The sequence below is a fragment of the Humulus lupulus genome, chromosome 3, assembly GCF_963169125.1.
Source record: "Humulus lupulus chromosome 3, drHumLupu1.1, whole genome shotgun sequence".
In the NCBI taxonomy this organism is placed as follows: Eukaryota; Viridiplantae; Streptophyta; class Magnoliopsida; order Rosales; family Cannabaceae; genus Humulus; species Humulus lupulus.
In genome coordinates, this window is record NC_084795.1 from 140,907,070 (window position 1) to 140,920,067 (window position 12,998).

Consider the following 12,998-nt stretch of genomic DNA (forward strand, 5'->3'; position numbering starts at 1 on the left):
ATGCCGCGATCTGCCCCATTCTTTCTGAAATCCTGGGCCTCTAGAACGAGGTATGCCAAAACTCAATATGATTATGCCGCGACCCTTAAGGATTTAATTGTTTTTTCTTTTTTTTCATTTTTCACGCTTTTCACGATTCCAAAAGTCCAAAAATAAACCAAATATCCATAGTTTACAAGTGCGAAAGTAATAAAAATAATACAAATAAGTAGTGTGCCTCCAACAAGCCCTGTCGTTAACTTCATTTAGTCGGACGTTGAACTCCTCTTCCAAGAGGCTTCAATAGAAGAATTGACTTTGCCTGATCAAACATACTGCCTAGATATGGCTTCAACCGCTAACCATTCACCTTGAAAGGCTCTCCATTTTTTCCTTGCACCTCCACCGAGCCATATGGAAACACCTTCACAACAGTAAAAGGACCCGACCATCTAGACTTTAGTTTGCCAAGAAATAGCCTCAACTGTGAATTAAAAAGAAGTACTTGCTGTCCAGGTTGAAATTCTCTCTTGACTAGGTTCTTTTCATGCCAGGCTTTTGTACGCTCCTTATAGATTTTTGCATTTTCGTATGCCTCATTACGAAATTCATCAAGTTCATTCAATTGCAAAATTCTATTTTCACTAGTAGTAGTGCAATCCAAGTTTAACCTTTTCATTGCCTAGTATGCCCTGTGCTCTAGCTCTACCGGAAGATGGCAAGCTTTCCCAAAACTAAGAGATATGGGAACATACCTATCGGTTTTTTAAACACTATTCTGTAGGCCCATAGTGCGTCATCCAACTTCTTTGACCAGTTTTTCCTTGAACTATCGACAATCTTTTCAAGGATACTTTTCACCTCCCTGTTTGAAATTTCAGCTTGACCATTTGACTGGGGGTGATATGGCAATGCAGTGCGGTGGTATACGCCGTAGCGAGCCAAAAGTGTATCAAGTTGTTAGTTAACAAAATGACTCCCTTCATCACTAATGAGAGCTCGGGGTGTACCAAAACGAGTGAAAATGTGGTTATGGAGAGAGTTTAACACTATTTTACTGTCATTGGTCTTTGTTGCAGCAGCTTCCACCCATTTGGACACATAGTCAACAACTAACAGGATATACTCATTGTTGTACGATGGTGGAAACGGACCCATGAAGTCAATGCCCCATACATCAAACAGCTCAACTTCCAAAATCACATTGAGAGGCATCTCATTTCTCCTTGAGATATTGCCCGTGCACTGACACCGATCACAAGCCTTCACAAAAACGTTAGCATCTTTAAATAAAGTTGCCCAATAAAAACCACTCTGCAATACCTTAGCTGATGTTCTTGTGGCTCCAAAATGTCCACCACATTGCAAGTTGTGGCAATGGGCAAGAATAGAATGCATTTCATCCTCGAGTACACAACGGTGAATAATTTGATAAGCACAATGCTTATAGAGAATAGGCTCCTCCCAGTAGTAATGCTTCACCTCAGAGTAAAATTTCTTCAACTATTGCTTTGTCATCTTAGGAGGCACGACCTTTGCAACAAGGAAATTCACAATATCCGCAAACCAAGGAACATGATTTACCCTTACCTCGAACAACTATTCATCTGGAAATGAGTCATTGATCTACACTGCTTTCATATTCTGACTCTCTTCTATTTCTAGTCTAGACAAGTGATCTGCTTCAAGGTTTTCAGTACCCTTTTTATCGCGAATCTACATATCAAACTCTTGTAGCAATAAAACCCATCTAATTAAGCGAGGCTTTGCCTCCTTCTTAGTCATCAAGTACATGATAGCAGAGTGATCAATATACATAATCACCTTATTACCAATCAGATAGGGTCTGAACTTGTCAAAAGTGAAGACTATGGCTAGCAACTCTTTTTCTGTTGTGGCGTAATTCAACTGTGCATCATTGAGAGTTCTACTAGCATAATAAATTGAGTGAAATACCTTATCAATACGCTGCCCCAAAACTGCACCCACAACATAGTCACTAGTGTCACACATCAATTCGAATGATAAGTCCTAGTTTGGAGCCACAACTATAGGTGCATATATGAGTTTCTCCTTTAGTACCTTAAAGGCATGAAGGCACTCTTCATTGAAATAAAAAACCACACCATTCATTATCAGTGAAGAGAGAGGCTTAGACACTTTGGAAAAATCTTTGATGAATTGTCGATAAAATCCCGCATGGCCAAGGAAACTTCTGACACCTTTCACTAACACCGGAGGTGGTAATTTCTCAATTGTTGCAATTTTTGCTTTATCCACCTCAATACCATCTCTAGAAATCTTGTGTCCCAGAAAAATTCCCTCTTTTACCATAAAATGGCATATCTCCCAATTTAACACCAGATTTTCCTTTTCACAACGATTCAACACATTTTCCAAGTTACCCAAACAGAGGTCAAACGACGAGCCAAAGACAGAGAAATCATCCATGAAAATATCAATACACCTTTCCACCATATCTGAAAAGATAACCATCATGCACTGTTGAAATGTTGCTGGAGCATTACATAAGACAAAGGGCATTCTCCTAAAAGCAAATGTGCCATAGGGACATGTGAATGTTGTTTTCTCTTGATCCTCTGGTGCAATTGAAATCTGATGGTTCCCTGAATACCCATGTAAGAAATAGTAGTAGCTGTGGCCTGCTAATTTGTCAAGTATTTGATCAAGGAAAGGCAAAGGAAAATGATCCTTCCTTGTAGCCTTGTTGAGCTTGCGGTAATCAATACAAATCTGCCACCCCGTCACAGTTCTCATTGGAATGAGTTCATTGCTTTCATTTTTTACCACGGTCATACCACCCTTCTTAGGTACCACTTGTACTGGGCTCACCCATGAGCTATCAGAAATTGGGTAGATCACTCTAACGTCCAACCATTTAAGAATCTGCTCAAGTACAACTTCCTTCATGGCTGGATTGAGTCTTCTCTGAACCGCTATAGATGGCTTGCTATTCTGCTCCAATAAAATTTTATGCATTACTATTGAGGGACTTATTCCTCTAATATCCGCCAATGTCCACCCAACGGACAATTTATGATCACGTAAAACCCTCAACAATTTTTCCAATTCTGTTTTGGAGAGGTCAACTGAAACTATTACTGGTAAAGTCTCCTTCTCTCCCAAGTAGGCATAACATAAATGATCTGGAAGAGCCTTTAATTCCAACCGCGGTGGCTGCTAAATGGATGTTAATGGTCTTTCAGGCCCCTCTGCTAACTCTTCAAACTTATTCATGTATGGTTGGTACGAATTGATCCAGTTTACATATTATCTCATCTCAGCATCATCATCATCTCACTCACCACCTGTTAACACTGCCTCTAAAGTATCACTACTCACCCTTCCTTTTGAGATTGCCTTCTCTATCACATCCACACTATAGCAACTGTCACTAGCCACTAGATACTTCATGGCCTTGAGGACATTAAATACCACCTCATCTCCTTGAACTCTAAGTTTAAGCTCTACCTTTTGAACATCAATGAGAGCTTGGCCTGTGGCTAGAAATGGTCTACCGAGAATAATAGGTACATCCATATCCTCCTCCATGTCAAGAACGATAAAGTCAACAGGAAAAATAAACTTATCCACCTTCACAAGAACATCTTCAATAATACCCCGTGGATGTTTCACCGATCGATCTGCTAATTGTAGAGTGACTGTTATTGGTTTTGCCTCACCCAAACAAGGTCTTCTGAACACAGATAAGGGCATCAGATTAATACTTGCCCCCAGATCACATAAAGCATGCTTACATTCAAATTTTCCAATTGTGCAAGGTATAGTAAAGCTCCCCAGATCTCTCAAATTTTGGGGCAACTTCCTCGGAAATATTGCACTGCACTCTTCAGTGAGTGCCACCGTCTCGTAATCCTCCATCTTCCTCTTCTTGGATAGAATCTCCTTCATGAATTTCACATAGCAGAGCATCTTCTCTAAGGCCTTAGCAAAAGGAATATTGATATGCAACTTTTTAAACACCTCTAAAAACTTAGAAAATTGTTTGTCAAGAGTAGTTTTTCTAAGCCTTTGAGGATATGAAACTCGAACTGGCTGGTCATCAACAACTGGAGGACTATTTTCTAAACTCTGGTGGTCTTCAGTAACCCTTTGTTCTGCTGTATTAGACTGTTCACCCATCTCTTCATTCTGAACCACTGATTGTTGTACCCTAGGCTGGTCAATTTGTTTACCACTCCTCAGAATAACTACCTGAACTTTCTCCTTAGGATTGAATTCAGTATTACTAGGCAAATTACCTTGTGGTTTGTTATTAAGCATATTAGCCAACTGCCCCACTTGTGTTTCCAGATTTCTGATAAAAGATCTAGTCTCTGTCATGAATTGAGTTTGAGTGTTGGTGAGGGTCAATAATGCAGCTTGCAATTCATTAGGCCTATATAGTGGAGCTTGATTCATTAGTTGTTGAGGCCTAGGCTGTTGTGATGAAGAGGCTTGATGCATTGGTTGCTGAGGCATATTCTGCTAAACCTGGCCCTGAAACTGAGGTTGCTGGCCCTGATAGTTTAGCTATGGTGAATTCTTTTATTTGGGGTGCATGTGATTGAGTTTTGTATGGTTGGAACTTATGGGGTGAGATATAGACATTGGTAGGTTTGTTTGGGAGTTTGGCTAAGGTATGGAAGGATTTTGGAAGGTTTTGGCTCGAGGAAGTTCGAAGAGGAGAAGTCTAGGTATTGTTTGGCTGTTACTGGCATTATAGCGCTAGACTTAGGGCGCTACAGCGCTAGGCTTGGGTGTCTGGGAGCCTGTTGGATCTATTTGTAGTGCTGTAGTGCCCATTTTAGGGCGCTGTAGCGCTACCCTGTTCCCAGAAAGGGATTTTTGGGTTATTTCTTAGGGTTTTTGCCCGGGGCTTGGGGTTTGATTCCACCACCCCGTTTGGTGGAATTAGGGCTTCCTGAGGGCTCGTGATTGGTCCCAAGGTTAGGTTTTGGATTTGAGGTCTGGTGTGGTTCTAACTTGTGACCGTTACTATGTGTATGCTAGGGCTCAGACGGGATCGTGCTTGAGGGTTGAATTGAAAAAATCTATCGGAATCTAAAGGTAAGAAAACTACACCCGGTTATGTGATTGTGTCGGGACTAAGTGCTCCCCATATCTATATGATATCATAGACGGTATTATGCCATGGGACATGTGTTAAACAGCCTAAGAGTGCCATAAATAACACTTGCGCACAAGGTGCGGCTCAGCCACTGGTAGCTTAGGACAGCTTAATATTTACAAAGCTCGGTTTAAGCAGGCCGGAGTCAGTTGGATAAATAGAGGGTACGGCCTAAGGTCGCTAACCCTGGTTATCATGTGTAAATTGATTATTAATATGAAATGATGTACTTGGTATGCTGTATACTTTAATAACATGAATATTTGAACTTTTGAGTATATGATTCTACTACATTAGTTATCTGGTTGTTTGCTTGATGATTATGCTTTGTTGTTGTGTTTTGTTGCTGGGCCTTGGCTCACGGGTTCTACATGGTGCATGTAAAGGCGAAGGCAAGGTTGACCAGTCCTGAGATGGAGAGCTTTAGGGCTGAATGTACATGGTCAGCCGATCGGCCGCCACAACCGAGGAGTGGTACAGAACGAGAAAAGCCTAATTGTCTGTTTTGCCTTAGAGTGGCTAGTAACTATATTTTAAATCTTGAAAATTTGTAGACTGCCTTTTAACATTACTACTTCTGGGATCCCATGTAAATAAAATGTTTGATTATAAGAAATGAAGCTTTTGAGACCAAAATCTTTTAACCTTAGTTCAACTGTGGTTTTAGTAACACATTTCTAACTAATTGACTTGGTTACCAAGTCTTGCACCATTATAAACACACAGTGTAATGGTCTTGGCTATCCAGGGCGTTACAACTTGGTATCAGAGCGTCCTAGGTTTAAGGGTTCCTTAAGACTGGCTAGACATGTACATTCGTCGTGAAAGACAAGCTCGACTCAGGGTTTGGTAATTGTGTATACATGATTATATGCTTAAATGAGTAGAATGGAATATGACTATTGATATCTGCTTGATTAATAGGGAGCATAAGATACTGATAGGGCCTTGCCCTTGACTATTGCATGATGATATTGAGGCATGCTTATTAGCACAGCTATGCATGTGAATGAAAATATTTGGATATTTTGATAAAATGTTATATCTTGATTGTTTGTGAATGTTTGAGTCCCAGTGGTGGATCATGAAACGATTATTACCCTGTCATCATAGTCTGACCGTCAAGTCGTTTATTGCAGATTGACTTGGATAATTATGCGTCCAAGAAAATATACGCAGCTAGCCAGCACCAGGTTTGAGACTAGAGATGATGACCAGGGCAAGACCCCTCCGCCAGTCTGTGAGAACTGGCAGCAACTTATGAGTGATATGCAAGCACGGTTATAGAGCCAGGATGAGCAGATACGAATTCTACAACAACAGACTCCATCTGGGAGTGCTGCCCCTATTGTGCCATCTGCAGTGGTACTAGTGGTACAACCAGTAGAGGTTAGGAACAGATGGGAACCGTTGTATCAGCGGTTCAGGAAGCAGCAGTCCCCGATCTTTGAGGGAGGACCTGATCCACTGAAGGTCGAACAGTGCATGACTATGATTACTACTATCCTAGATTTCATGAGGGTAGAGGGACATGATAGAGTGGCCTGTGCCACATATATGTTGAGAGAGGATGCTCGTATCTGGTGGGAAGTGGCATCACAGACTAGAGATGTTACTGCTTGGTCATGGGAAGGATTCAAGGATTTATTCAGTTAGAAATACTATAATGTTTCCATTAGGGCAGCGAAAATAAATGAGTTTTTGGGGTTGGTTCAGGGCAGCATGACAGTCACAGAATATGCCCTGAAGTTTGATAGACTTGCGAAGTTCGCACCAGACCTTGTGCCCACTGATGGAGCTAGGCAGGACAGATTTATTAGAGGGCTTAATGCTATGATAACCCGAGAAGTGAGGATTACAACAGTTCCTGGGGGGACAACTTATGCCCAGGCTGTAGAGAAGTCTCTTACTGCTAAGGAAGAAAAAAATAAGATATGGACGGAGAGTGCAGCAAGGCGGGAGGGTCGTAGGGCGGTGCCTCCATATTCTGGTTCTGGTAGGGGCAGGGGCCCAAGTGATCTGAAGAGAAAGATCCCTGATGCTTTGACCACTCCTGGTCCTGATAGGAGTGGTCGTGGTACTCAAGGTGACCGTCAGGGAGGCGGTGATATATGGAGGACCTATCCTGAGTGCACGAGGTGCAGAAGACACCATCCAGGTGAGTGTCAGGCTAAGGCCTGTTATGTGTCCAGGGTGGTGGGACACCTCAAGAAAGACTACCTGACAGTGAAGAAAGGAGATGTAGGGAAGGTGGACAGTTTGACTCTAGCTCGAGTGTACACCCTGACGCAGGCAGAGGCTGAGGCTAGTCCCTCAGTAGTGACAGGTCAGCTTTCTAGTGCTGGCTCTCCTTTTACTGTATTGATTGACTCTGGTGCTACACATTTGTTTGTTTCTAGTAAGGTGATTGATAGACTGTGTAGACCTAGTGAGTATTCTGCTTCAGGGTTTGGGACTATTTTTCCTACAAGAGAAATGGTAGTTTATAGGAGGAGGATTAGAGCACTGCCAGTGATGGTAGATGGTAGGGAATTGTCCGTAGACTTGATTGAGTTGAGTATGGAGGACTTTGTTATGATTTTAGGTATGGATTGCTTGGTTAGATATGGAGCTACTATTGACTGCAGGAAGAAGATGGTGACCTTTGAGCCGGAGGGCGAGGATTCCTTTGTATTTATGAGAGCGGTGCATGGACCCCGCGTACCCAAGATATCGGCGCTGAGAGCCAGAGATCTGCTACAAGGAGGGTGTATAGGTTTGCTGGCTAGTGTGGTGGATATCACCAGGGTTTCGCCAACAGGACCGGAAGAGACCAGATTGGTTTGCGAGTTCTTGGATGTGTTTCCTGAGGTCTTACCTGGGTTGCGGCCGCGTAGGGAGATTCAGTTTGTCATTGAGTTGGCGCTAGGGACAGAGCCAGTGTCAAGGGAACCGTATAAAATGGCACCGGTACAACTGAAGGAATTAAAGATACAACTATAGGAGCTTCTGGATTTGGGGTTAATCAGGCCCAGTTACTCTCCATGGGGTGCTCCAGTTTTATTTGTGAAAAAGAAGGACGGGACTTTGAGGATGTGTATAGACTACAGTCAGTTGAACAAGTTGACTATCAATAATAAGTAACCCTTACCAAGGATTGACAACTTGTTCGATCAGCTGCAGGGTAAGAGGGTGTTCTCGAAGATTGATCTTCGATCTGGTTATCACCAGCTGAGGATCAAGGACGAGGACATACCGAAGACGACCTTCCGAACGAGGTATGGGCACTATGAGTTTCTGGTCATGTCATTTGGTTTGACCAATGCCCCAGCAGCCTTTATGGACCTAATGAACAGAGTGTTCAAAGACTTTCTGGATCAGTTCGTTATCATCTTCATCGACGACAACTCCAGTTTAGAGGTAGAGCACGAGATTCATCTTTGACAGGTTTTGCAGTGCTTGAGAGAGCATCAGTTGTACGCCAAGTTTAAGAAATGTAAATTTTGGATACCAGAAGTGACATTCCTTGGACATATTGTTGGTGCAGATGGGATTAAGGTGGATCCATCTAAGGTGGAGGCAGTTAGGGATTGTCCGAGGCCAAGGAACGCCTCGGAGGTGCAAAGTTTTCTTGGTCTAGTGGGTTACTACGGATGATTTGTGGAAGGTTTCTCGAAGATTATGGCACCGATGACAGAATTAATACGAAAGAATTTGAAGTTTATCTGGTCAGACAAATGTGAGAAGATTGTTGTTTACTGTGATGCGTCGAGGTTGCGTTTAGGTTATCTGTTGATGCAGAATGAGAAGGTCATAGCTTATTCGTCACGACAGCTGAAGGAGTATGAGCAACAGTATCCTACCCATGATTTGGAGTTAGCAGGAGTGGTATTCACACTGAAGGTTTGGCAGCATTACCTATATGGGGAGAAGGGTGAGATATACACCGATCCCAAGAGCTTGAAGTACTTCTTCACACAGAAGGACCTGAACATGAGCCAGAGACGTTGACTAGAATTGGTGAAAGACTATGATTGTGATATTCTTTACCATCCGGGGAAAGCCAATGTAGTCACGAATGCATTGAGCCGGAGAGGCCTAGGTCAGTTATATAGTTCCACCCAAATCTCGAGAGAGTTAGCTGATGAGATGGTCAGAGCGGGGATAGAACTGGTGGTGGGCCGGTTGGCCACTTTAGGGCATTGTAGCGCTACCCTGTTCCCAGAAAGGGATTTTTGGGTTATTTCTTAGGGTTTTTGCTTAGGGGCTTGGGGTTGGATTCCACCACCCCGTTTGGTGGAATTAGGGCTTCTCGAGGGCTTAGGATTGGTCGTGAGGCTAGGTTTTGGATTTGAAGTCTGGTATGGTTCTAACTTGTGACCGTCACTAGGTGTATGCTAGGGCTTAGACGGGATCGTGCTTAAGGGTTGAATTGAACAAAGCTATCAGAATCTAAAGGTAAGAAAACTACACCCGGTTATGTGATTGTGTCGGGACTAAGTGCTCCCTATATCTGTATGATATCATAGATGGTATTATGCCATGGGACATGTGTTAAACAGCCTAAGAGTGTCGTAAATAATACTTGCGCACAGAGTGTCGTTAAATAGCCTAAGAGTGCCATATGATATGATGTACTTGGTATGCTGAATACTTGAATAACATGAATGTTTGATCTGTTGAGTATATGATTATACTACATAAGTTATCTAGTTGTTTGCTTAATGATTGTGCTTTGTTGTTGTGTTTTCTTGTTGGGCATTTTCTCATGGGTGCTACGTGGTGCAGGTAAAGGCAAAGGCAAGATCCCCCAGTCTTTAGATGGAGAGCTTTGGGGCTGAATGTACATAGTCAGCCGATTGGCCGCCACGGCCGAGGAGTGGTACAGAATGAGAAAAGTCTAATTGTCTGTTTTGCCTTAGAGTGGCTAGTAACTGTATTTTAAATCTTGAAAATTTGTAGACTGCCTTTTAACTTTACTACTTCTGGGATCCCTTGTAAATAAAATGTTTGATTATAAGAAATGAAGCTTTTGAGACCAAAATCTTTTAACCCTAGTTCAACTGTGGTTTCAGTAACACGTTTCTAACTAATTGACTTGGTTAGCAAGTCTTGCACCTTTATAAACACACAGCGTAACGGTCTTGGCTATCTAGGACATTACACCAAATGACCTCTCCTCAGACCATTGATGATTATTTGTGGCCATGTCCTCTAGCAGCTCATATGCTTCATTGGCACTCTTACTCATGAATGCCCCACCAGCTGCGGCATCAATAATCGTTCTTATTGTACCACACAGCCCGTTATAAGAACTGTGAACCAGCATCCACTTCTTTATACCATGGTGGGGGCATTTCCTCAATAACTCCTTGAAATGCTCCCACACATCATATAATGACTCTCCATCCATCTGATAGAAGTTATTAATTTCTCCCCTCAATTTAGCAGCCTTCGAGGGAGGAAAAAACTTAGCCAAAAATTTCTGAGAAAGGTCTTGCCAAGTATTGATAGAATTTGCCTGAAGCGAATTAAGCCAGCTCTTAGCTCTTTCTCGCAGAGAATATGGGAAGAGTGTCAACCTTATAGCATCATCCCTAACCCCATTGTACTTGAAAGAGTCGCACAACTCCAAGAAATTCGTCAAATGCATATTGGAATCCTCAGAAGGCAAACCACCAAATTGGATAGTGGACTGCACCATTTGCAAGATTTCCGGCTTAATCTCAAAATTATTGGCCTCCATAGTCGGCGGTCTTATACAATTCTGTACTCCCATTATAGTGGGTAGTACATAGTCTCTCAAACTCTTGGTAGCAGGATTCTTAACCGGATGTTGAAGAACTTTGGGAACCTCATTATTCCTCTCATTTTGTGCCATCTCTATCGTCTGATGAGCCAACCTCTTGTTTCTTCTGTTTTGTTTGCACGTCTTCTCAATTTCAGGATTTACAAGAACAAGACTACCTGCCCCTCTTCTGCTACGCATATAACACAACCACCTGAAATTTACAAAGGAACGCAACTGAAACAAATTAGAAACAAGAAAAAAATAACAAAATTAGAAATAAAATCAATTAGACTGATATTGATAGTTTTCAGTCCCCGGCAACGGTGCCAAAAACTTGTTGCAGATTTTATATGCTACGCAAGTGCACGTATCGCAATTTAGTAATAATCTTGGTAAAACCAAGTATCGTCCTGAAGGACTGAATCCCCAATTACCAGTCAATTAATCTTTTTCTCTATTTGGTTGATTAGACTTTTGATTCATGTATACAAAGAAAAAGAAAATATAAAATGCAGAAACAATAATTAAAGATTAAATAAAGTAATGAGTGATAACAAAACCTTAGAATTAAACAATGAAAGAGTAATTAGGATATTTAATCTCAACAACTATCCTCCCTATCACTCCCTAATACAAAATACTAAATTCTTCTTCTTTCTGACTATTTCAATTAACGAGTTGACAAAAGCAGCTTATAATCATATTATGAATTATAAACTCAACCTAAGTGACAATTTCCTATATTTCTATGGTAAATTGAATCCCAAAGACAACATTAATCTTAACAACTCATTAAATAGTTACACAATTAATCTGGATACTCTCGTTCCAAATTAGAATTATGTCCAATATAACCAAAGTAAATTCAAATCGCACTTCTCAGATTTTGATTCAAAAACATATAGGTAATGACTATAGATGGCCAATCAATAATCAATCAATAAGAACAGGCTATAAGGAATTGAAAAGAGATTGAAGAAGAAAATTGAAATTGCATTAATTCATAATAGGGATTCAAGTAATTCATTTAAAAATCCTAAACAGAAAAATTAGTTCATAATTGTAATTCTAATCACAAAGAAATTTAAAAATAACATAAAAAAAAGATGAAAAGTAAACAATTGAGAATTCTCCAAGCCTTCCTCAGCCTCCAAGACTCTTCCTTTCTATCTCCCCCCTCCTCCTTTTTTCTCTCCTTTCTTTTCTTATAAAACCTAATTTCTTTTCAAGTTTTGAAGAGGCGGGCCGCGGCTCTACACGCACCATGTCGCGGCCCGTGTCCCAAATTCACGAGGGTCTGCACTTTTGAGCCGCGGCTCTCCCAAAGCCATGTCGCAGCCCGTGTCTCTGATTTCTGGGATTTGGCTCTTCTATGTCGTGGCCCTCCTTAGCCATGCCACAACTCAAGTTTCTCCTCCAAAACATAGGTTATGTTTAAAGGGCTAGTCGTGGCTCCAAAGCACTCATGTCGCAACCCTTAAGACATTTCTCAATTCTTGAATTTTTAAGCCCGCAAAAACACCAACATCTCCAAATCACATCGAGATCCATCCTTTTCAAAAAATATTACCAAAACTTGGATATTTCTTCTCTTTTTGGGAATTTTTCCTCCAAGTACTCAAATCTTCCTGTTATTCACAAAAACTGCAAAGCAAACAAACAAAAGCTTAAACCTGCACTAAATGAAAGAAAAATGACATAAAAGACTACCTAAACATGAAAAAAACTAGACTCAACAGGGGGCACGTTGCCAATGAAGAGTTCGACTACGAGTCATCCTTCACAAGAGAAATCCAGCTTGAACGAAATCCAGCTAACTTCAAGGAACCTCATATGACCATCTTTAAGGGCACTACCCACCCTAAGTACCACATAGATGCCTTCAACGTTTTAATGAAGCTGAGAGGAGTCAATAGCATAGCAAAGTGTCACTATTTCGCTGTCACGGTGAAAGGGCCTGCGTACAAGGGTTTCAAGAAGCTAAGGCTGGGAACCATTCGGTTATGGAAACAATTCTCTAATGACACCATGCAGTGCACGATTACACCATGCCAGGCACTAGCCTCGCTTACATAAAGTGAGGTGAAGGAGAAAGCC

The 12,998-nt window shown here is 41.5% G+C and overlaps 1 protein-coding gene and 1 non-coding gene across 2 annotated transcripts; one reads left to right on the forward strand and one right to left on the reverse strand.

Moving 5' to 3' along the window:
• Positions 1–337: 337 nt before the first annotated feature.
• Positions 338–658, reverse strand: LOC133825102 (uncharacterized). Its single transcript, XM_062258092.1, has one exon. The coding sequence runs from the start codon at positions 656–658 to the stop codon at positions 338–340; it is 321 nt and encodes a 106-aa protein (XP_062114076.1).
• A 9,791-nt stretch (positions 659–10,449) lies between these two features.
• LOC133827904 (small nucleolar RNA R71) lies at positions 10,450–10,556 on the forward strand. Its single transcript, XR_009890552.1, has one exon. It is a non-coding gene; the product is annotated as a small nucleolar RNA R71 (small nucleolar RNA).
• The last annotated feature ends 2,442 nt before the right edge of the window (positions 10,557–12,998 follow it).

Excerpts from the sequence above, each read along its gene's own strand:
- LOC133825102 (XM_062258092.1), bottom strand. The coding sequence starts at position 658 with ATGAAAAGGTTAAACTTGGATTGCACTACTACTAGTGAAAATAGAATT.